Source organism: Poeciliopsis prolifica, unplaced genomic scaffold, assembly GCF_027474105.1.
Source record: "Poeciliopsis prolifica strain line A6 unplaced genomic scaffold, Auburn_PproV2 SCAFFOLD106, whole genome shotgun sequence".
In the NCBI taxonomy this organism is placed as follows: domain Eukaryota; kingdom Metazoa; phylum Chordata; class Actinopteri; order Cyprinodontiformes; family Poeciliidae; genus Poeciliopsis; species Poeciliopsis prolifica.
The window spans coordinates 349,100-372,391 of record NW_026562481.1 but is presented as its reverse complement, the minus strand read 5'-3'; the positions used below and the strand labels follow the sequence as shown (position 1 = coordinate 372,391).

The 23,292-nt window shown below is 47.1% G+C and overlaps 2 protein-coding genes and 1 pseudogene across 2 annotated transcripts; all 3 read right to left on the bottom strand.

The window, feature by feature from the left end:
* LOC129354215 (SLAM family member 5-like) lies at positions 1-938 on the bottom strand. The gene has a single exon (XM_055023736.1). It carries the CDS (start codon positions 790-792, stop codon positions 148-150), a length of 645 nt encoding a protein of 214 aa, XP_054879711.1. The 5' UTR covers positions 793-938; the 3' UTR covers positions 1-147.
* Positions 939-2,722: 1,784 nt separating this feature from the next.
* LOC129354227 (uncharacterized) lies at positions 2,723-4,943 on the bottom strand (annotated as a pseudogene).
* A 3,138-nt stretch (positions 4,944-8,081) lies between these two features.
* On the bottom strand, positions 8,082-18,334 carry LOC129354204 (kinesin-like protein KIF11). The gene is given in 30 exon segments (XM_055023728.1): positions 8,082-8,277; positions 8,378-8,488; positions 8,554-8,714; positions 9,234-9,456; positions 9,533-9,579; positions 9,582-9,650; positions 9,731-9,832; positions 9,835-9,890; positions 9,959-10,098; positions 10,180-10,335; positions 10,540-10,665; positions 10,838-11,010; positions 11,082-11,217; positions 11,289-11,360; positions 11,792-11,906; positions 11,980-12,053; positions 12,348-12,414; positions 13,043-13,081; positions 13,083-13,129; positions 14,353-14,448; positions 14,520-14,616; positions 14,694-14,839; positions 14,913-15,003; positions 15,652-15,776; positions 15,852-16,037; positions 16,105-16,183; positions 17,003-17,100; positions 17,305-17,434; positions 17,879-17,990; positions 18,135-18,334. Coding segments are annotated over 29 exon segments (3,150 nt in total). The 5' UTR covers positions 17,953-17,990; positions 18,135-18,334; the 3' UTR covers positions 8,082-8,163.
* Positions 18,335-23,292: the final 4,958 nt, after the last annotated feature.

The following is a 23,292-nucleotide window of genomic DNA, read 5'->3' as shown; positions in this document are numbered from 1 at the left end:
GTGATGTTTAATAACTTCTACTGCATAACCTATTGCGCAATTTACCTTTTGGGAAAAATAAACGTATTTTTGAAATTAATTTGTTTTTATATTATTTTTCACGATGTAAACCAAAAAGACTTTGAACAAATGGCGCTTCTTGACCAGTCAGACGGTAAGTGCCGGTCCGGCCGCTAAAAGGGCCAGCAGCAGGAGCGCGGTCCGCGGGCCGGGACCGGGACCGGGACCGGGACCGCAGCTGCTGGGCTTCCTGAAGGGGTCCGCTGTCGGGTCGCTCTCCTTCTCGCTGAACAGATTCTTCACTTTGCAGGTGTAGCGTGGAAAGCTCTGGGTGTTGTTGAAAACAGAAACGGTGATGGTCTTATTGCCCTCCGTCCACTGCTGGTTTTCTTTCTTCCAGAAGTACTGGACGGGTTCGGCATCTGCAAAGTTTTCCCCACAGACCAGGGTGCAGGTCCTGGAGGTTTGACTGCTGCAGCCCCGCGGCCTCACGGTGACCTGTACAGGGTAGTCGTCCAGCCTCCTGACCACCACGATGTGATAGCTGGCAGGAATCTCCTTCTCGTTGATGGCCACCGTGAACACCCCGCGGTCAGTGGTCCTCAGGTCGCGGATGGTCAGAGATGCGGTGTTCGTGTCCAGTTCTGCTCGGCCTTTGAACGGATTCCGATAGCCCATGATACCTGTTTTCTTGTAGTATTCGGCTGCAAAGCTCTTGTTGAACTTCCAGGCGATGTAGGTGATGGGCTGGGTGAAAGCTGGGTCCCAAATGGACCGACTTGCCGACCTCATAGTAACGGGGCTGGTTCTGCGCGGCCGGCAGCGCCATCAGCACCAGGAGGGAGAGACCAGCAGCCGCAGCCATGGCGCAGCGGGTCTGCGGCTAAACCGCCCTGAATGTCCACGTTGAACCTGAAGAAACCGCACACGTATCGAGCCTGCGCTCAAAATGGCGGCCGTCCTGCTGGCGGTTGGAAGGAAACGGTTTGTGCAACGGCCGGCGCTGCAGCACAGGCGGCTGCAGCACTGCAGCTGCAGCACTGACGCGTTAAATTGAAGATCCGTCATACTTTTATTATTTTCCAACTTCATCTTTAACAAAATTGTGAAAAATCAAAAATGTGCCTGTTTGTGTCAAACATCCTGTTTATTTGGCTCAGAAACTAACAATTAGAACTGGACTTAGAAAAACTGCAGTGTCATTATTTTCTTTTTATCAAAACATGTTTGTTTTTCATTTAGTGGGTTATTCCCACTGAATGACACTTAAACCTCACATTCTCATCCTTCTCATTCTCATCAGTAATCCGTCCATCACAACATATTTCCCAATAATCTCCTTGTTGAACAGTTTTTAAATTGGGTTTATATTTTACTTTGTTTAAACTCATCATTAAATCTGCCACACATATCGACATACAAACCCTTTTTTTATTTCTTTCCCTCTTAAATTATAATCTCTTCTGACACAAACATTTTTGGAATAATATAGGAAAGTTGATTGTTTCTTACTTTAAGCGTAAATTGCATAATTTTGACCTCTATGACTCGCTTCATCTGTCCCTTTGAATAAAACCAGGGAGGAGATTATGGATTGAAAACACAGAGAGGATGCACTAATCAGCAACAGTAAATCTGCTTTATGGAATAAAAATAAAAGTATTGGTTTACGACAAAGGAACAATAAGTATTAATCTGATTTATTCCAGTCTGGACAGAAATGTAAAGAGGAGCAGCAAAATCATAGAAGGTGGATTAGCAGTGGAATGACTGCAACACTGACTGCTACTGGAGCCTTCCTGCTCACAGCATCAACATCAAACCAACAGAACCAGTTTTCTCCTGGCATTTTAGGCTTTAATTGAACACACTGAGTTTTCACACAGACTCGTTTTAAATAAAACATCTGGATGGTAATTTAGAGCTTCTCAACTGAAAGAAAACTATTCTGCAGATTGTATTAAAAGTTGAACTCGGTTTTAATCAGCTTTAAATGTGACATTTTAGCCTGAAACATAAATTGAATACAAATAAAAACAAATGTAGTCATTTTTATAACTAACACGAACTTACTAACTCACCAAGGAATGACGTTTTACACAACTAGAAATAAAATGTAGATGTTTATTGTTGTCTCCTTTTCTCTCTTTAACCACCTAAAATGTAATTATTTAAGTGACACACCTGCGTGTGGATCCACACAAAGATGAACTGCATGACCAAGATAGATAGCTGCCGCCATTTCCGAGTTCATTTCCTCATAAATTCCTATTTTCTGTTCAGTTCATTCGAAAGCTTTAGACAGCAGCACAGCTGAGAACTCAAACTATGTTAAATTACAGTTTTGCGTGGATTTTTACCGCATTCAGCGGCGCCTTCAACCGATGTGGTTTAAGCAAAACTCCGAGCTAGCAGCTAAATTTAGCTGCCAGCGAAATCACACCCTACATTACCTTTCAGAGTCCGTTTCCAGGTCGATTTACCACCGTAATTTCAGTTCATTATTAAACCCCAGACAGCGACACAACTGAGGCCGCTCATCAATATGCTACATTAAAAGGTATTTGCCCATTTTTCCAGTTCTAGCTGCATCTTTAAGCGACACTCGCAGCTAGCAGCTAAATCAAGAGAGTACCCCGCCTAAACTTCCGGATTTGCTTCAAAGCGACTTTCATGTAATTCCTTTAAGTTTTTTGACTTTAGAGAAATATACGCTTCAGAGTCAGCGAGGCAATGAATTTATTTTACAAGGCACTTTACAGAGCAATAGAAAAACAAATAAATATATGAGTAGCACTGAAAACAAGCATTTGCGATCTAACACAAAAATAAGATGCTTAAGTTTTAATTCCACCCATACACACTCACACACACAAAGGGTGAGTTACACAGACCACACTCATTTTGAAGGCTGAGCTGCCAGGGGAAACAGACGGGTCACCATCTCTTTGTTGTCCCCTTGAGCAGCTCCAAATTTTTCCAGTGCATTTAAAAACAAATTTAAAAAGCATATTGCATCCAAGCTAATATTAGTCAATCGCCTGGCTTTATCATGATATATATACAGATGAGAATACCTCCTATGATGCTTAAATAAAACACAGTCCTGTGCAAAAACCTTTGAGTCACATTGAATCCGTTTTATCAGGGGCACAGTGGACAAATTTCCTCTAAAAATGGGTTTCAAAAATGAGATTTTTGCAGCATGACAGCATTATAGACATGAATAATAACACATTTCATTCATTATATCTCAGTTTCTCATCATTACTGTTCATTATCAACACAGGTCTTCAAAAACAATGTTCTTATGCTTTCTAAAACTCCTGATTCACATCCAGAGATTATCAAACTGCTAATGTAACCTGATTGAATTGGATCCGGTTACACTAACATGATGGAAAATAAAACAATTTATTATATTCATGTGATAAAAAAGGGAAAAGATACAACAGAGAGTTCACGTTTAAGTGCTGCAGATTTGGTTTCTCTTCATAATTAATCCAAACACGATGATCAAGTGGAAGACCCACATATATAAACACTGAAGAGCTTCGCCCTCCAGTCCAGGAGGAGGAATGGGTCATGATGTTGACATCCAGATGCATGCATGAGGGCAGAAGGTTTTGAAACCAGTGTGTTCCTCTGGGAAGGCAAACAGAACAAGTTGGAGTTCTGGTCGAGAGGGAGCCAGTTATCAGACCCTCATACGGGTGAGTTGCTGTCTTTACCAGTCTCTAACATACTCGAAGCTTCATTCTTATCCCCATTGACTTTATCTCTATTGCCTTGTCCTGCTTGTACATCCTTCTTGATATATTTCTTGTAGATTAACCATCCACCTACAATTGCTCCAATAATAATAATACACCAAAAAACGACTCCAACCACACACCTGAATTGGTCTCTGATTTCTTGTGGAAGGGGTTCACAGCCAGGTTGCTCTCCTGCTGATTTAATTTGTTCTTCGCTCTGCATGTGAAGCTTCTGAAGCCCAGATTCTTCTCCTCCTCGTTGAAAATTGTGAATGTCTTCTGATCCTCCTCCCACGCTCCAGTTTCTCCTTTCTTCCAGAAGTACTGGACGGGCCCGGGGTCTTTAAAGTTGTCACCACATGATAGGGTGCAGTTATGGGCATCGCTGTTGCACGTCAGAGGCCTCACGATGACTAGAACAGAGGGCAGCGGATTGATCCCCACGGCGTCAAACTGGACAGGAAGGACTATGTTGTTGATCTCCACCGTGAACCTCCCGTCGTCAGATTTTCTCAGGTTGCGGATGGTCAGTTTTCCGGTGGTCTTGTCCAGTTCTGCTCGGCCTTTAAAGTCACCCAGATATTCCAGATCAACCACACCCTTAATGTGTTCGGCTATAATGTTGCCCTTGTGCTTCCAGGTAATGCTGGTGATGGGCTCGGGGTGATTTGGGTTGAGCGTCAGATTCCCGCCGATCTGAAAGTATTTAACCTGCTGAGCCGTGGCCTGCAGCACCAGCAGCGCCAGGAGGGAGAGAAAAAGCCACAGCCATGATTTCGAGCGATTCTATGCGGTAAACGCCGTCATATCAGCCGTAAATATCGACGCTGTGCCAGAAGAGCTCCACTCCTTCGCAGTCATCGAGAAAATGGCGGCTGCTCTCTTTCCTTTCCTGTTCGAAACAAAGGCACACCCAAGGCTCCGCTCCTTACCCGTCTGCCGGTGTGTGGACCGGCAGATTGGTTGCAAGGAGCATTGCTGTCACATTCTGGTCTGGATGTAGTACCTTCGGCACAGAAATATTTTCTCTAATATATCTTTGCTCTTGACAAATAAAATGTTACTGACCTAAAACCTAAAACTTCTTTAGCTGCTCATTTACTGTGTAAATGTGAGAAACAACCCCGCCCACCGCGCTCGTCCCCTCACCGGCTGAAAGAATGTGAAAGTACCTCTCAGGTTCAACATGGGCGTTCAGATTACGTCATCGCGTACCGAGAAATGGGAGGGGACGCATCGAGTCTTTCAGAAACCTTCAGAATGTTTCTGGAGTCACGTGTTTTTCAGTTAGCTGAATCCGGCTGGTTGGCATGTTAGGCCTCAATCATTTACCTTTCAGGCTGGGACAAATGTGACTAAATTCTAACTAATTCTAACAATTAATTACCAAATAACTACTAATAAAACCCAGTTTATTATGAACCACATAGACAAATTTGATTCCATTTGCCATTTAATTATAATACATATACATAATAATGACACTGCACATATTATATGTGTATATCTTAAACATATGCAGAAAATACAAAGATTTGTATGTGGAAACATAGATCAGCCCAGGCTTACTAATCAGATCGATACTAATATGTTACAATATGACTAACAGTGGTCAATACTGATATTATTGTCAATATATTGTGTATCTATTAACTGGGTTATCCGGAAGGTACTGCATGTAAACTATGTGAGCTCAAAGCATGACGCCTACTGTTAGCCTCCCAAAGGATTGTGTTAAATCATGGATGAGATTATTATTTAGTAGCGAGTCGCTCAAAGAAATGCTGAGGATGGAAGCTACTTCCATGATACTATTTGTATTTAATTTCCCCAAAGGGAAGTAGTTTTGGATTTGAAAGGAGGAATTCGTGTCTGTAGAAATATTGTTAGTTTCTTGTGTTGAGTTCCAGATATTTGTCTTTAAAACACTGAAACAATAAGAAGCCTGTAGATCTGTTTGCTGGTCCTGGACCTGCTGGGCTTGGACTGACTAACTTCATCTTAAAACCAAAAATTTAATTATTGTCCACGCCGGATATTCTTTGGAATGAAAGAAAATTATTGTTTCCTTCAAAGCAACTCAAGACTATATTTCTTTTTCTAAATCACAAATGCACACAACACTTATAGTAAAGAATGACTTATTTCTTGATTTACACGTTTTCCATTTTTGAAAAGTTTAGAATCAGAATCAGAAAACGTCCCAGACATGTTCATGGTTTTGTTGTGCTGTGTCACATTTACAAAGCATCACCACCTTAGGATGAACAAAGAAAGCAACAATAACTGAGATGAGAGGGTAATATTTTCATTCCAGGTTGTACATATAAACATGTTGTGTTACTGCAGTTTCATGTCAGGTGAGAGTTTGTGAATGGGTCAATTCAGTGGAACTGCCATCGCATGTCAGAGGCCTCAACAGGGTTGTCGTCCAGCTTCCTGACCGCCCACAGCGCCAAAGCTCAGAGGAATGAGCCGGTTGTTGATCTCCACCCTGAACATCCCCCGTCACATTTACTCATGTTGCTCATGACTCTGGTGGTCAGGTCCAGTTCAGAGTGGCCTTTTAAATCACTAACATATTCCAGAGGAATCACATCTTTAATCCATTCAGTCGCAATGACCCCGTCATGGTTCCAGGTGATGCTGTTGATCTGACTGGAGAACTCTGGGTTGAGGTCCAGATTCCCGCTGATGTCAAAGTATTTAACCTCCTGAGCAGCGGCTGGCAGCGCCAGCAGAGTCAGGAGGGAGAGAAAAGCCGTCAGAGCCACGATGGAGCGGCTCTGCAGGGTAAACAGCGTTATATCAGCTGCAACATTTTACCAGAAGAGCTCCACTCCGTTCCCATCTGGTGGATTCGTTTCAGGATCATCACTGCCACATGCTGGACAGTCAAATATAAATATATTACTCTTTAAAATATCATTGCTCTTACTGTTACACTTCTTTAGCTTTTATTTCTAAACTGTTGGTGTAATGTGCAGTTCAGATATTTGTGTACAAGAATTTCTTTTCTATAAATAAATGTAAATGTTAAATTTTTAATGCTGGTTGAAGGAGTTCAGTATGTTTTACTTTAGTGTCTCCTCATCAGCATTAAAACCCGACACTCCTTCTTTCTGGTTTCCCAAAACACAGAATTTAAATGTGAACCAAGGTTTACGTCTATTTAGCTCATTCGTTTATTTAAGAAATTGTTTTTATAATTATGGACTATAATACATAAAAAAAGCATTTAATTTGTTTATCAATTATTACTCATGAAGTAGCTCTTTGTTGCAGAAAGGTTTATGACTCTTGTCCTAAAGCCACTTCTTGGTGTAATCTCTATTTTGGCATAAATTATATTTTATTAGCTTCCATTTCAGCATTAAATCTTTTTAGCGTTATATTGGATGGTGTCTCGGTATAAACTCTGATTAGCTGCTTGTAGCATAGCATTAACACAATTTATGCTAACTGATGCTCAGAACAAGCTTTAAGCAAAAACGGAATTTAATGTAAATTAAGTGTTAGCATAAATTCCTAGAATGGCCAAAATTAAATTTTTGGCTTAAATTAATCTTAGCATGAACTATTTCACCATAAGTTCCGTTTTTACACGAACTGTTATGAATAACTTTGTAGCAGAAACCTGGAGGATTTATGGGCTCCCTGAGAAACTATTGTGGATGCTAACATTTTTAGCTAACACTTCTAACTTCCTCCAGTCAGTAACTTTGGCCCACATGTTCCGCTATGAAGCTTACCGGAAGTTGACTGTAAACGACCGTCCTCTGCTGCTGAGAAGAACCGAGCCGAACCAGAAGGCTGTTAATGCAATACTTGCATGTTTGACTCCAATGCAGACCAAACAGCTGCCATTGCTAAACCTACAGGCGGACAACCAATCAAAAGCAGCGTAGGAAATCAACGTCATCGTTCATAACTCCGTCTGTTCAATGATTGGCTCAGAAGAAATGAAAACCCGGATCTTCCATGCATTTAGAATTCAAATTAGATGGCAAAAGTATTAAGCCAAATTAAAATGTTGACATTTTAAAAACTAAAATGAAAATAATTCAACGTGATGACAAAATTAAATCAGGTGAAAAAAGAAAATTATCCAAATCGACTTGTTTCTCCAATATATATATAAAAAAATAGATTAAAAAATATATTGGTAAAAAACTGTATTTTTTTATATTGGAGATTACACCTAATGATCTTTTGGTTGAAACAAGCGTCATTCAGTGAAGTTACTGCAATGTAAAAAATATTAAACTTAAAATGGTATCAGTGTAAAATGATTCATGTTTATTCCACATTAATAATAAAAAAACAAGCAGAAATGTTTATTTTATACACGGGAAATATTAACGACAGATGGACGATAAAACCATTAAAACTGAAGTGTGCGGCTGGTTCAGTTCTGGCATCGCAGCGGCAGCCGGGATTTTATCGGAGTGGTCTGGCCTTCACCGTCCGCCAGTTTGGACCTGGACAGAATCTTCGTCTCCTTCCTGCTGCCTTTCTTCTGCTGCAATGGGATCAGAGCAGAACGTTAGGGTATGGTCCGGTTTCCCCCGGCGGCCCGGGCCCCTCCCCCCCCCACAGCGGCCCGGTTCCCCCGAACTCACCTTGAAGAAAGGAAGCCGCTTGCTCTCGTTGAAGACGAGGTTCTCGTCGACGAAGGGCGGCTCGGTGGCCAGGCTCTCGCTACAGGAGCTGAGATCGTTCTCCAGGGAGTCCTGCAGACAAACCGGGTCAGAACCGAGACACGCTCACAGAACCAGCTTACAGTCAGGGAGCTCACATGGTCGACCTGGCTGTGCTTGTCGTCCTCCTCGGGGCCTTCATCCTCCTCCTCCTCCTCCTCCTCCTGCCTCATCCTCAGGGCCTCCAGCAGCTCGCTGCGGCTGCCGCGCTTCTTCAGAACCCTGGGATAAACAAACTCCCGGCGCTGAGGAGTCTGACCTGAACGCAGCAGAACCGGGTCAGCATCAAAGAAAACATTTACCTGAAACTCATCTGATGACGTCATCAGCTCATGATGACATCATCAGATAATTGAAGTGTCACTGTTCAGTTTAAAAACAACTTTATCTCTTTAATACGTAAATAGGAAACAAAATGAATCACTTGTAAATATCATGCTAATTAAGAAAAATAATATCATTAATGAACATTTAAATAAAATTAAAAACTTAAAAATGAAATTTAAAAAATTAAATATTACATAAAAATTACATAATTTTACTGATGAATAATTAAAAAAAATATTTAAATACTAAAACCAAAAAAGCCATTAAAATAAAAATTGTAAAAAAAATTATAATACTAAATAAAACAAAAAAAATCAATAAGTACTGAAAATAAAATATAGTAAATAAAGATCCATCATCATAATCAAAAATGTTATCGTTCTGGTCCTGTAGCCCAGAACCCGGTCCTGTAGCCCAGAACCCGGTCCGGTTCCGGTCCATTCTTCCTCACCAGTAGGAACGTCCTGCTGCAGATCCTCCTGCAGGAAGCTTTGGACCAGCTGCCGACCCGCTTCCACCTGCTCCTGCAGCTCCGCCTGCTGCCGCTCCAGAACCGCCCGGTCCGAACCCGTCTGTTTCTGCAGATCGGTCAGAACCCGCCGGTTCTCCTCTTGTCGGCCGCTCAGGTCCGCCTCGGCGGCCCGAAGCTGCTCGGCGCCTCGGGTCTCCACGCTCTGAACACGGGTCGGGGTCAGTTAGCAGGAGCAGAACCCAACAGAACCCAGCCTGCGGCCCGGTTTAACGATGTACCTGAGTGAGACTTTGGGCCTCCTCTGCCAGCTGCTCCATCAGAACAGCTGGTCCTGGGCTCGGCGGGCCGCCTGTTCCCTGGTTCTGGAGGTCCACACCGCGTCCCGGTCCACTAGGCCTGCAGCAGAACATCATCATCATCACCACCTTCATCTCCACATGGAGGGGGCGGGGCCTCACAGGAGGCGGTACCGGTACCTGACACGGCGCCGTGGAGGTCCGAACAGCGGCTGCTCATCTCCGCTAGCAGAACCTGGTTCTGATGGGCCGCCTGGCGCAGCGAAGAGGCCAGAGAGGAAGGGAGGAGATCACACGCTGCGCCTGCGACGAAGAACGCTGCTCCACCGCGCCGCAGCGGCTGCAGGGAGGAAGAGGAAGATGAGGGACACGGAGAGGAAGAGGAGGAAGAGCATCATGACCTCTGACCTGCTGAGGTTCTGTTGCAGCGCCTCAACCGGGCCCTGCAGGGTTCTGGAAGCCGCTTGCATCTCGCTGTAGTCCTGCTGGGTTTCCAGGGCAACCAGGTTCAGCTGGTCCTGCAGGATCTGGACGGTCCGGTTCATCCCCTGGCAGAAACACGACCAGAACCGAGCTCAGCCGGACCCAAGCCCCAGCAGTGGGTTCTGGGTGGAAGCGGATCGGCTCACCTGCTGGTGGCGCTGCTGGGCCCGTTGGACCTGCGCCTGCAGCCGGTCCTGCTCCTCCTGGAGCGCGCTCAGTCCGGTCTGAGCGTCCTGACGCAGCGCCGCCAGGTCCAGAGCCAGAGCGCTGAGGAAGACTCCGGTCTCCTTCATCGTCTCCACCTGCGGGGGGTCAAAGGTCATCAGCCGGAAACGTTAAAGTCTCTTTGGTCGATAAAGTTTCTGAATAATTAAGTTTTAATTTGACTTTTTAAACTGTTTCATTGTCATGATTCAATGTTCTAACATAAAATCAATGTTGGGTCACCTGGTGCCACCCAATCATCCTCCGATCAGAACCGGGTCTGAATCCGGGTTTGGACCCACCTGATTGGCCAGTTCCCGCTGCATCTCCATGGAGACCTGCAGGGCGTCACTGAGCTCCCTGATGGCGGTCAGACCCGGCAGAGTCCGCACGGCCAGAACATCCTGCACCTCCTGCTGGTGCTCCTCCTGAACCAGAACCAGAGGGTCAGGACCAGAGGGTCAGAACCAGAACCAGAGGGTCAGAACCAGGACCAGAGGGTCAGAACCAGAACCAGAGGGTCAGAACCAGAACCAGAGGGTCAGAACCAGAACCAGAGGGTCAGAACCAGGACCACCAGAACCCCAGCGCTCTGCTCACCAGCAGCTGCAACAGAACCTCCCTCTGCTCCCGGGTCAGCGCCTCGTGCCGCTCCACCTTCTCCCGGCAGCGGGTGGCGCCGTCCGCCACCAGCGCCTGGACTCCTCCCACCAGCGTTTCCACGGCGAGCAGGGCGCCCCGCAGCGTGGCCTCGTTCCCCTCCAGCAGGCCGTCTGGACCACAGAAGCAGACATGAGCCTACAGAACTCCGACCCGGCCCGGTTCTGGTCGCAGGGCCACCTACCGACGGCGTGGGCGTAGCCGGTCAGCATGTGGGCGTGGGCAGCGCCATGCTGCTGCACGCTGCGCTGCATGCTGCTGAAGGCGCCGTTCATCCTCTGGGAGAAGCTCTGCTGCATCTGCATGTTGTGCTGCTCCACCTGCAGGGCCAGAGGACCCGGTTAGACCCGGTCAGAACCAGAACCGGCTCTCACTGGCCGACATGACCCACCTTGGTCTTACGGTCCAGCTTGGCGTGGAGACCCGACACGTCGCTGGTGCTCTCGCCGACGGCGCTCAGCAGCTGCAGGCAAAGACAGAAAAAACTGATTCACGAGTTTTAAGGTTTGGAGATAAAAAATATCAGGAATTAAATTAAACCAGTCAGAAAAAATGGTCCCCAGAAGGTACACACACACACACACACACACACACACACACACACACACACACACACACACACACACACACACACACACACACACACACACACACACACACACACACACACACACACACACACACTCCTGTCTCATTAGCTGTAAATAAAATGTTTCTAAATTCAGGCTGTTGATCAAACATTGATTTAACTGTAGACATTAAAACTCCAGTTTGGTATTAAAGTACTTTCCCTGACTAGTTTCCATCGCCATAGCAACCGACAGGTGAAGGTGGACAGGTGAGGGTGGACAGGTGAGGGTGGACAGGTGAGGGTGGACAGGTGAGGGTGCGTACCTGTCCGGCAGCGCTGTACAGCGACTCGTGGACCGAGCTGAGCTCCGAGCAGATGAACTCCTCCTCCACCAGCTTCTCCTTGGTCTTCTCCAGATGCCTGCTGGTCTCCTCCAGCCTGCAACCAGAACCAAACCGTGAGAGTCCGGCTGATGAAGGCGGGCCTCCGGCGCTACGCGGAGCGGCTCTACCTCTGCTGCTTCTCATCCAGGTCCATGCTGCACTGCTCCAGCCGGCTCTTACTGTCCAGGAACAGATCGTTCACCTGCAGGGAGCAGAAGAAAACTAAGACGTTTCAAAGCCAAGACAGGAAACTATAAATACGAGGAATGACTGGACGAGAATTTCTGGATTCGTTTACAGCTTTTCTAATAAAAACATTTTAAATCTTTACAGAATATACAAGTCAAGATCATTTCATGATCATCGCCTTCTTTCTGATTGGCTGCTAATTCATCAACCTACTTTGCTTGTTAAGACATTGTAAGGACGCATGAATACACTAGCTGCTAACTCCCAGGGTCGTGACCTCTTCCTGGGAGGCAGACGGAGCGGATACCTTTTTGAGCTCCTCCTCCATCATGGCGATCTGCTCCTCCTGCCCTGTGATCTGGGTCATCATGCTCCTGCAGGACAGAACCGGGTCACATCGAGCCGCTACAAGCTGTCCATCAACACACTGATTACTGGAACCAAACTTTTCCCTTTCAGTCCGACTCATTCATTTATGAGAACTCAAAACGATCCCTCCTGAAAAATGTCCATGAAACTGGTAAAAACATTCAGCGATACCAACTCCCACCTGCAGGTGGCAGCATTTCATCCCATTAGTGCTGCTGCCTCAGTCTGAATGGTTGTGGTAAAAAACTGAGTTTTAAGTCTTACAGTCTAAAATGTCTCTAATCTTTTTATTTCTGTTTATAGATTTTTGGATTGAATATAATGAGGGAAAATTAGCAGGAATTCCAGGATGTTTTAGGAAATATTACAGGAAAGATTCTGTAGGTTTGATTTTAGTGATGCTTTATGAGTAATAAAGTGAAGATATCAAAAGCTTCTGCCTACAGTTTTCAGTTTACACTTTGTTCTTGCCATAGACAGGAATTTAAATATTCCTTTTCTACTTCTATACTAGTTTTGTCACTTTTTGACTTGTGCATGAAAAGTTAAAGAATGAAACACTAAATATTGAGACCTAAGAGCAGCAGAAAATCTGAGGGTGTGGACATTTCCTCCGGACTCGGCTGAACTCACTCATAGTTCTCTGATGAAAGGTAAACGCCGTTTTTGTCGGGTGGCGGCCAGATCCCGTTTGAGCCGCTCGATCTCCTCCGTGTATTCCTGACAGGACAGAGAAGCAGCTCCAGATTTACCAGAACATAAAAGCATCAGACGGATGAATCGAGGGAACAGACGAATGAATCAAGGGAACAGACGGATGAATCAAGGGAACAGACGAATGAATCAAGGGAACAGACGGATGAATCAAGGGAGCAGACGGATGAATCAAGGGAACAGACGAATGAATCAAGGGAACAGACGGATGAATCAAGGGAACAGACGGATGAATTGGGGGAACAGACGGATGAATCGGGAACAGACGGATGAATCGGGGAAACAGACGGATGAATCAAGGGAACAGACGAATGAATCAAGGGAACAGACGAATGAATCAAGGGAACAGACGAATGAATCAAGGGAACAGACGAATGAATCAAGGGAACAGACGATGAATCAAGGGAACAGACGGATGAATTGGGGGAACAGACGGATGAATCGGGGAACAGACGGATGAATCGGGGAAACAGACGGATGAATCAAGGGAACAGACGGATGAATCAAGGGAACAGACGGATGAATCGGGGAACAGACGGATGAATCGGGGGAACAGACGGATGAATCGGGGGAACAGACGGATGAATCGAGGGAACAGACGGATGAATCAAGGGAACAGACGGATGAATCGGGGAACAGACGGATGAATCGGGGAAACAGACGGATGAATCGGGGGAACAGACGGATGAATCGGGGGAACAGACGGATGAATCGGGAAAACAGACGGATGAATCGGGGAAACAGACGGATGAATCGGGAAACAGACGGATGAATCGGGGGAACAGACGGATGAATCGGGGAACAGACGGATGAATCGGGGGAACAGACGGATGAATCGGGGGAACAGACGGATGAATCGGGGGAACAGACGGATGAATCAAGGGAACAGACGGATGAATCAAGGGAACAGACGGATGAATCGGGGGAACAGACGGATGAATCGGGGGAACAGACGGATGAATCAAGGGAACAGACGGATGAATCGGGGGAACAGACGGATGAATCGGGGGAACAGACGGATGAATGGGGAACAGATGGATGAATCGGGGGAACAGACGGATGAATCGGGGGAACAGACGGATGAATCGGGGGAACAGACGGATGAATCGGGGGAACAGACGGATGAATCGGGGGAACAGACGGATGAATCGGGGGAACAGACGAATGAATCAAGGGAACAGACGGATGAATCGGGGGAACAGACGGATGAATCGGGAATCGAGCGCCACCTTGATCAGGGTCCTCTTGGTGAGCTTCTGGTTGACCTCGGGTTTGTTCATGATGTTCTTGGCTCGGCTGGCGTACTCCAGCGTGCTCAGCGTCTCCTGCAGGCAGCAGCGGTCGGGGTCAGAGATCTCAGAACCGGGTCCGTGTCGCGGTCGGAACCGGGTCTTACCTCCAGGTTGCTGGAGGACGGCGACACGGTGGCGATGATGGAGGTCTTGGTGCGTCCGCCCAGCGAGTCCTGCAGGATCCTGGTGAGTTTGGACTCTCTGTGGAAGAACCGGGCCCAGAGTTAAACCCAGATCAGCTGCTGGTTCTGACGGGTCCGGTTCTGCGTGCGGCCCACCTGTACGGGACGTGGGGCCTCTTCTCCACCAGGGCGGTGATGACCCGGCCCAGCGTCAGCAGCGACTGGTTGATGTTCCCGGCCTCGCGGGCCCGCTTGTCCACCGCTCCGGAGCGACCGATGTTCTCGCTGCCGGCCAGGTCCACCTGGACAGAAGCGGGTGGGGTCAGAACACGGGCTCGGCCGGGTCTTCCTGACCGGGTCCGGGCGGTTCCTCACCAGGTTGAGCTTGCCGATCTTCACCAGCTCCTCGCCGTCCAGGGTGATCTCCTTCATGTGGATGGTGACGGAGAACACGGAGTGGGAGCGGCTGCAGAGAGACGGACGGTCAGAACCTGGTTCTGAAGACGGCGCTGACCCAGTCAGACATTTATCAAAGGTTGGGTTTTTCCCTCCAACCAGCAGGTTTCCATTCAGAACAGCGTTAGCGCGCCCAGGGCGGCCATCTTGGTTTACAGCTTTTATTTATTTGTACTTTCAGCTCAGACAGAATATTAATGACTGGTTACAATTTATTGTATTTTCTAAATTGTGTGAATAAAAGTCATAATACTAAATAAATATTAATATCACCAGAACAACAATGTGATATTGAGAGAATAAAACAGTAATTTTGTGAACAACTTGGAGAATAAAGTTAAAGAGGAATGCTGAACATCTTATGAAGTTATACTTTAGTATCAGTTGTACAGATAATAAATAATAGAAATAAACAGTCAATCTTGTTCTAATGCTTCAGTATCAGGAGTTTGAAAAGATTAAAAACAAACTGATGTTCACATCTGATCCTCATGTCTCTGATTTTAAAGCGATTTTCTGGTAAAACTGAGAATTTATTCTAATATTATGACAATAATCTCATGATTAAACAGTCTTATAGTGTGAAATAGTTACTTTTTGAAAATATTCTCATTTTAGAAGAATAAAAACAAACTTAATTAAAAATGTAAACTGAAACCTGGAGTAGGCGTTCATCAGGGTGGAGGCCGTCCGCCTCTTGGCTGCCCCTCGCTCCAGGATCTGGTAAACCTCGTCCTTGTTGTGGACCACCACCTCCTCCAGCCCCTTCACCACCACGCCGCGCTGCAGCACACACGCAGGACCGGGTCAGGGAACAGAACCAGAACCAGCACGGCGGCGCCGGGCAGAAGCTCCCACCTTGTTGCGCGGGTCGTCGAACAGCTGCAGCCGCTCGTTGACGTCCTCGGTGGGGCTCAGCAGGTCGAACAGCTCCTCGTTGTAGATCTCCAGCAGAGAGACCTTGACAGAGAACTCGGTGCCGTTCTCGCTCAGCTTCTCGAAGATCTGGTGCAGCGTCCGGGGGATGATGCCGGCCAGCGGGTCCTGCAGAACCGCAGAGGGTCAGGCCGCCGACCGGAGCCCTGCCGACCGGGTCAAAGGTCAAACTCACCTCCTCCCAGGTGAACTGCGCGTTCGGAGTCCGCTCCCCCTCCATGGTGAAGGTCTTCCCGGTTCCTGTCTGCCCGTAGCTGCAGAGCAAACAGGAAGTGGATCAGAACACGACTCAAACAAGAAAATCCAAAAACTTCAAGGTTTAAAAACTCAAAATTTACTGAAAAAACTGTTTCAATTGAGTGTCATGTAATATATATACATGTAAATAATGTTGAAATATTCTACAGCAGAGACCATGTGAAATAAATCTAAGACATGTTTTTGAAACGATGTTCTTTAGTGGAACATTTTCTCCTCAGAGCAAAAACTGAGGAGAAAAAATGACCTGCATAAATAAAAACATATTTCTGAGATTTTTGACGGAAATTTCAGTGTTTCTTAATAATCCATGTACAGAGGCTCTCGTATGCCATCACACAACAAAACACTAATTTAGCAAAACATCCCCACATATTAATAAGGTTTAAAATATAAGCCAACCTTTTAATTCAATAACAGATCAATAAGTCATTAGGAATAATTAGTTTTACAATCCAAACAAATCATGTTAAGGTAAATGATCTTAACATTAAATTAAATGCTTAAAGACAAAACACAAAGAAATTACAAACAAAAAAATCCTTTAAAAATCTTTTAAGTTTTTATTTTGGTGATTTTAAGAGACATAAGAAAAATAAAAGTTTCACTTCAGACAGCAAAGGAAATCTGTTTTTATTAAGGTTTAAAAGTATAAAATAATGTTTTCCAATTGAAGATTATAATCAAATGTTCGACGGCACGTTATAACCAAACTGAGCAGTTTGACTATCCAGCACTTTCCAAACCTTGAAAACACTGAAAGTCAATCATCTTCCCTGTTTAGCGGATCAGGAGGAAACCAGAGGGCGACTCACGCAAACACGGTGCAGTTATATCCCATAATAACCTCGTCCAGGATGGGACACACCACGCTGCGGTAGACATCGATCTGCTTCGCAGCCGGGCCGAAAACCTGAAGACAGTAAACGTTCCCGATGAGGAACCCATCAGAGGAGGCCCCGACCGGGCCCCGGGGGCTCAGGCAGGGCCATGGGGGCCCCGACCGGGCCCCGGGGGCTCAGGCAGGGCCATGGGGGCCCCGACCGGGCCCCAGGGGCTCAGGCAGGGCCATGGGGGCCCCGACCGGGCCCCTTTCGGGCCTCTGATGGGTTCTGACCATGTCGAAGGTGTAGGTCTTCCTGGAGGACTTGTCGTTCACGCCGCCTGTCCTGACCAGCACCTCCTTCCTGCTCTGGTCGCAGTCGATGACCCCGTATGACGACCTGTGCTCCATGGTGTTGAAAGGCCTGAAACAGGAAGCAGAACCAACTAACAGGAAGTTCCTGAAGAATCAAACTAATTCATTATTGGTTACATTTAATATGACAAAAACACTGTCTCTTTTCCAACCAGGCAGATTTAAAAAGGAGAAACAAAAGCAACTGAGGTGGATTAGCAGAGCTAGCTAACAACTGATCCAGGACATGTTGCTGTAAAGCCTCATCTATCCTGCAGATCAAACAGGACTGATTATATCCTGTTGGGAGATTGATTAAGCATCATGAGAGGAACGTCAGTCAGAGGCTTCTTCTGATCCCTGCGAGACTGACTGCTGCTGCTGGAGACCCTTCCTGTCCCGCATCATCTCCATCCACAATAAAACACCCTCTGAAGAAACTTGGCTGATCTGAGTTGCATTTAATTTCCGTTAGGATAAACAGATTTGTGCTTTTCCCGGTTCTGTGTCTTACCTGCAGCGGACCACCACCTGGATGTTCCGGCCCTTCTCCTCCCGCCTCCCTCCGGTACCGTTACTAGCAGCCATGGTGTCCAGAGAGAAGCGCCTCTTCGCGGTCTGAGAGCCTGCGGACGCCGTTAAAGCTCCGGTTAGCAGAGAGCAGCACACCGACCGGAGAAACCCTCGCAGCGACGTTTCATATCCGGCAGGAACCATAAAACCAGGATAAAGCCGGTAGAGATTAGCCGTTAAAACTCAGAGTGACTCACCGAGTGAAGGATGTTTTCCTTCTGTGCCGCTATAAAGTCTTGCGATGTGATTCCGAACAATTTAAATCAGTAAAATGTCGGCTAAAAGTGTTTAATTCCTCCTCCGATTCCTTGTCAAGAACTCAGAAACCTCCTCTGGCGCTCAGAGCCGCAACTCTTCAAACTGTACTTTTAAAGTTTAACCCACCAATAGCCGTGCAGCAACGGACAAACAAAAGCCGCGATTGGTCGTAAGGAACAAGCGACTCCTTCAGCGCAGAGCATCACGGGAGTGAAAATGAAAATGAAGTACCACACTGACTCCAGTAGATGGCGACATTATTCTGAAAACGGTTTAATTTGCGTATTAAAAATTATATATCTGTTAATGTAGCCAGATTATTTGAGCATCGAAACTTTACATGTTGACAGATGAAATGTTTAGTTCTTTATTAAGAAATGTTCACATTCTGCTGTCTACTGTATAACTGTTATACATCTCTGGAAAATAAACTTATTTTATTCCCATAAACAAAAAGTCTTGCTAATCTGGGTTTTCTTGTTCATTCAGTTTCAGGTCAGATCAAAGTCAAGGTTTTGACTAGACCCAATACTTCGTTTTACAGACGAACGTAATACAGAGAGAGACAGAGAGCAGAGAAAGGTCACACTCAGGTCAAAGCAGCATTATTTAATACATATTTACTCAAGTAAAAGCAAAAAGGAGCCATTCAAGAAATGACTAAAGGGAGTAAAAATTAGGAAACTGATCAAAATACCTGATTTAAGATTTAAAATGATTTAATCTGACAGACTGAAATGTATATCTGGAGTTAAATAAAAACAAAAAATAGAAATAAAATAATTATTCAGACAACAGAAATGTCTGAATTTAGACAATAACATGGAAACAAAGACAGCATGCAAAACAGGAGGTCTCACTCCACCGTAAACTGTAGATTTGTATCTGGTTCATTTTTGGTCGAATCGAGTTTGTTCTTTATTAAGTCAATTGACCCACAGAGGATAAAACAGCCAGAAACTTTATTCAAACATTATTTATTATAATATTTATAATAATGTTTAATAAAGCATTTAATAATATAATAAAGTTTGAGCATCAAAACTCATCATATAGTCAACAGCCATGAAAACCAGTAACTCGTTTACTGACCATAACGAAAATCATCAAACTGTTGGTCAGATCCAACACAGGAACCAGGACCAGAACCAGGACCAGAACCAGAACCAGAACCAGAACCAGAACCAGAACCAGAGCCAGAACCAGAACCAGAGGTAGAACCAGAACCAGAACCAGAACCAGAACCAGAACCAGAGCCAGAACCAGAACCAGAGGTAGAACCAGAACCAGAACCAGAACCAGAGCCAGAACCAGAACCAGAGGAAGAACCAGAACCAGAGCCAGAACCAGAACAGAGCCAGAACCAGGACCAGAGGAAGAACCAGAACCAGAGCCAGAACCAGGACCAGAACCAGAACCAGAACCAGAGCCAGAACCAGAACCAGAACCAGAACCAGAGCCAGAGCCAGAACCAGAGCCAGAACCAGAGCCAGAACCAGAACCAGAACCAGAACCAGAGCCAGAGGTAGAACCAGAACCAGAGGTAGAACCAGAACCAGAACCAGAACCAGAGCCAGAACCAGAGCCAGAACCAGAACCAGAACCAGAGCCAGAACCAGAGCCAGAGCCAGAACCAGAGCCAGAACCAGAACCAGAACCAGAGCCAGAACCAGAGCCAGAACCAGAACCAGAACCAGAGCCAGAACCAGAGCCAGAGGTAGAACCAGAACCAGAACCAGAGCCAGAACCAGAGCCAGAACCAGAACCAGAGCCAGAGCCAGAGGTAGAACCAGAACCAGAACCAGAACCAGAGCCAGAACCAGAACCAGAACCAGAACCAGAGCCAGAGCCAGAGGTAGAACCAGAACCAGAGCCAGAACCAGAGCCAGAACCAGAGCCAGAACCAGAACCAGAGCCAGAGGTAGAACCAGAACCAGAACCAGAACCAGAGCCAGAGGTAGAACCAGAACCAGAACCAGAGCCAGAGCCAGAGGTAGAACCAGAACCAGAACCAGAACCAGAACCAGAGCCAGAGGTAGAACCAGAACCAGAGCCAGAACCAGAACCAGAGCCAGAACCAGAACCAGAGGTAGAACCAGAACCAGAACCAGAACCAGAGGTAGAACCAGAGCCAGAGCCAGAACCAGAACCAGAGCCAGAACCAGAACCAGAACCAGAGCCAGAACCAGAACCAGAACCAGAGCCAGAGGTAGAACCAGAACCAGAGCCAGAACCAGAACCAGAACCAGAACCAGAGCCAGAACCAGAACCAGAACCAGAGCCAGAGGTAGAACCAGAACCAGAACCAGAACCAGAACCAGAGCCAGAACCAGAACCAGAACCAGAACCAGAGCCAGAACCAGAACCAGAACCAGAGCCAGAGGTAGAACCAGAACCAGAACCAGAACCAGAGCCAGAACCAGAACCAGAACCAGAGCCAGAACCAGAACCAGAACCAGAACCAGAGGTAGAACCAGAACCAGAACCAGAACCAGAGCCAGAGGTAGAACCAGAACCAGAGCCAGAACCAGAGCCAGAACCAGAACCAGAGCCAGAGGTAGAACCAGAACCAGAACCAGAACCAGAACCAGAACCAGAGCCAGAGGTAGAACCAGAACCAGAACCAGAACCAGAGCCAGAACCAGAACCAGAACCAGAACCAGAGCCAGAACCAGAACCAGAGCCAGAGGTAGAACCAGAACCAGAGGTAGAACCAGAACCAGAACCAGAACCAGAGCCAGAACCAGAGCCAGAACCAGAACCAGAACCAGAACCAGAGCCAGAGCCAGAACCAGAGCCAGAACCAGAGCCAGAACCAGAACCAGAACCAGAACCAGAGCCAGAGGTAGAACCAGAACCAGAGGTAGAACCAGAACCAGAACCAGAACCAGAGCCAGAACCAGAGCCAGAACCAGAACCAGAACCAGAGCCAGAACCAGAGCCAGAACCAGAACCAGAGCCAGAGCCAGAGGTAGAACCAGAACCAGAACCAGAACCAGAGCCAGAGGTAGAACCAGAACCAGAACCAGAACCAGAGCCAGAGCCAGAGGTAGAACCAGAACCAGAGCCAGAACCAGAGCCAGAACCAGAGCCAGAACCAGAACCAGAGCCAGAGGTAGAACCAGAACCAGAACCAGAACCAGAGCCAGAGGTAGAACCAGAACCAGAACCAGAGCCAGAGCCAGAGGTAGAACCAGAACCAGAACCAGAACCAGAACCAGAGCCAGAGGTAGAACCAGAGCCAAGCCAGAACCAGAGCCAGAGCCAGAGCCAGAACCAGAACCAGAACCAGAGCCAGAACCAGAACCAGAGGTAGAACCAGAACCAGAACCAGAACCAGAGGTAGAACCAGAGCCAGAGCCAGAACCAGAACCAGAGCCAGAGCCAGAGGTAGAACCAGAACCAGAGCCAGAACCAGAACCAGAACCAGAGCCAGAACCAGAACCAGAACCAGAGCCAGAACCAGAACCAGAACCAGAGCAAGAGGTAGAACCAGAACCAGAACCAGAACCAGAGCCAGAGGTAGAACCAGAACCAGAGCCAGAACCAGAGCCAGAACCAGAGCCAGAACCAGAACCAGAGCCAGAGGTAGAACCAGAACCAGAACCAGAACCAGAGCCAGAGGTAGAACCAGAACCAGAACCAGAACCAGAACCAGAACCAGAACCAGAGCCAGAGCCAGAGCCAGAACCAGAGCCAGAACCAGAACCAGAACCAGAGCCAGAGGTAGAACCAGAACCAGAGCCAGAACCAGAGCCAGAGGTAGAACCAGAACCAGAACCAGAACCAGAACCAGAACCAGAGCCAGAGGTAGAACCAGAGCCAGAGCCAGAACCAGAACCAGAGCCAGAACCAGAGCCAGAGGTAGAACCAGAACCAGAACCAGAACCAGAGCCAGAGCCAGAGGTAGAACCAGAACCAGAACCAGAACCAGAACCAGAACCAGAGCCAGAGCCAGAGGTAGAACCAGAACCAGAACCAGAACCAGAACCAGAGCCAGAGCCAGAGGTAGAACCAGAACCAGAACCAGAACCAGAACCAGAGCCAGAACCAGAACCAGAACCAGAGCCAGAACCAGAACCAGAACCAGAGCCAGAGGTAGAACCAGAACCAGAGCCAGAACCAGAGCCAGAGGTAGAACCAGAACCAGAACCAGAACCAGAGCCAGAGCCAGAGGTAGAACCAGAACCAGAACCAGAACCAGAACCAGAGCCAGAGCCAGAGGTAGAACCAGAACCAGAACCAGAACCAGAACCAGAGCCAGAACCAGAACCAGAACCAGAGCCAGAACCAGAACCAGAACCAGAGCCAGAGGTAGAACCAGAACCAGAGCCAGAACCAGAGCCAGAGGTAGAACCAGAACCAGAACCAGAACCAGAACCAGAGCCAGAGGTAGAACCAGAACCAGAACCAGAACCAGAACCAGAGCCAGAACCAGAACCAGAGCCAGAGGTAGAACCAGAACCAGAGCCAGAACCAGAGCCAGAGGTAGAACCAGAACCAGAACCAGAACCAGAACCAGAACCAGAGCCAGAGGTAGAACCAGAACCAGAGCCAGAACCAGAGCCAGAGGTAGAACCAGAACCAGAACCAGAACCAGAACCAGAGCCAGAGCCAGAGGTAGAACCAGAACCAGAACCAGAACCAGAACCAGAGCCAGAGCCAGAGGTAGAACCAGAACCAGAACCAGAACCAGAACCAGAGCCAGAACCAGAACCAGAACCAGAGCCAGAACCAGAACCAGAACCAGAGCCAGAGGTAGAACCAGAACCAGAGCCAGAACCAGAGCCAGAGGTAGAACCAGAACCAGAACCAGAACCAGAACCAGAGCCAGAGGTAGAACCAGAACCAGAGCCAGAGCCAGAGGTAGAACCAGAACCAGAACCAGAACCAGAGCCAGAGGTAGAACCAGAACCAGAACCAGAACCAGAGCCAGAACCAGAACCAGAGCCAGAACCAGAACCAGAACCAGAGCCAGAGGTAGAACCAGAACCAGAGCCAGAACCAGAACCAGAACCAGAGCCAGAGCCAGAGGTAGAACCAGAACCAGAACCAGAACCAGAACCAGAGCCAGAGCCAGAGGTAGAACCAGAACCA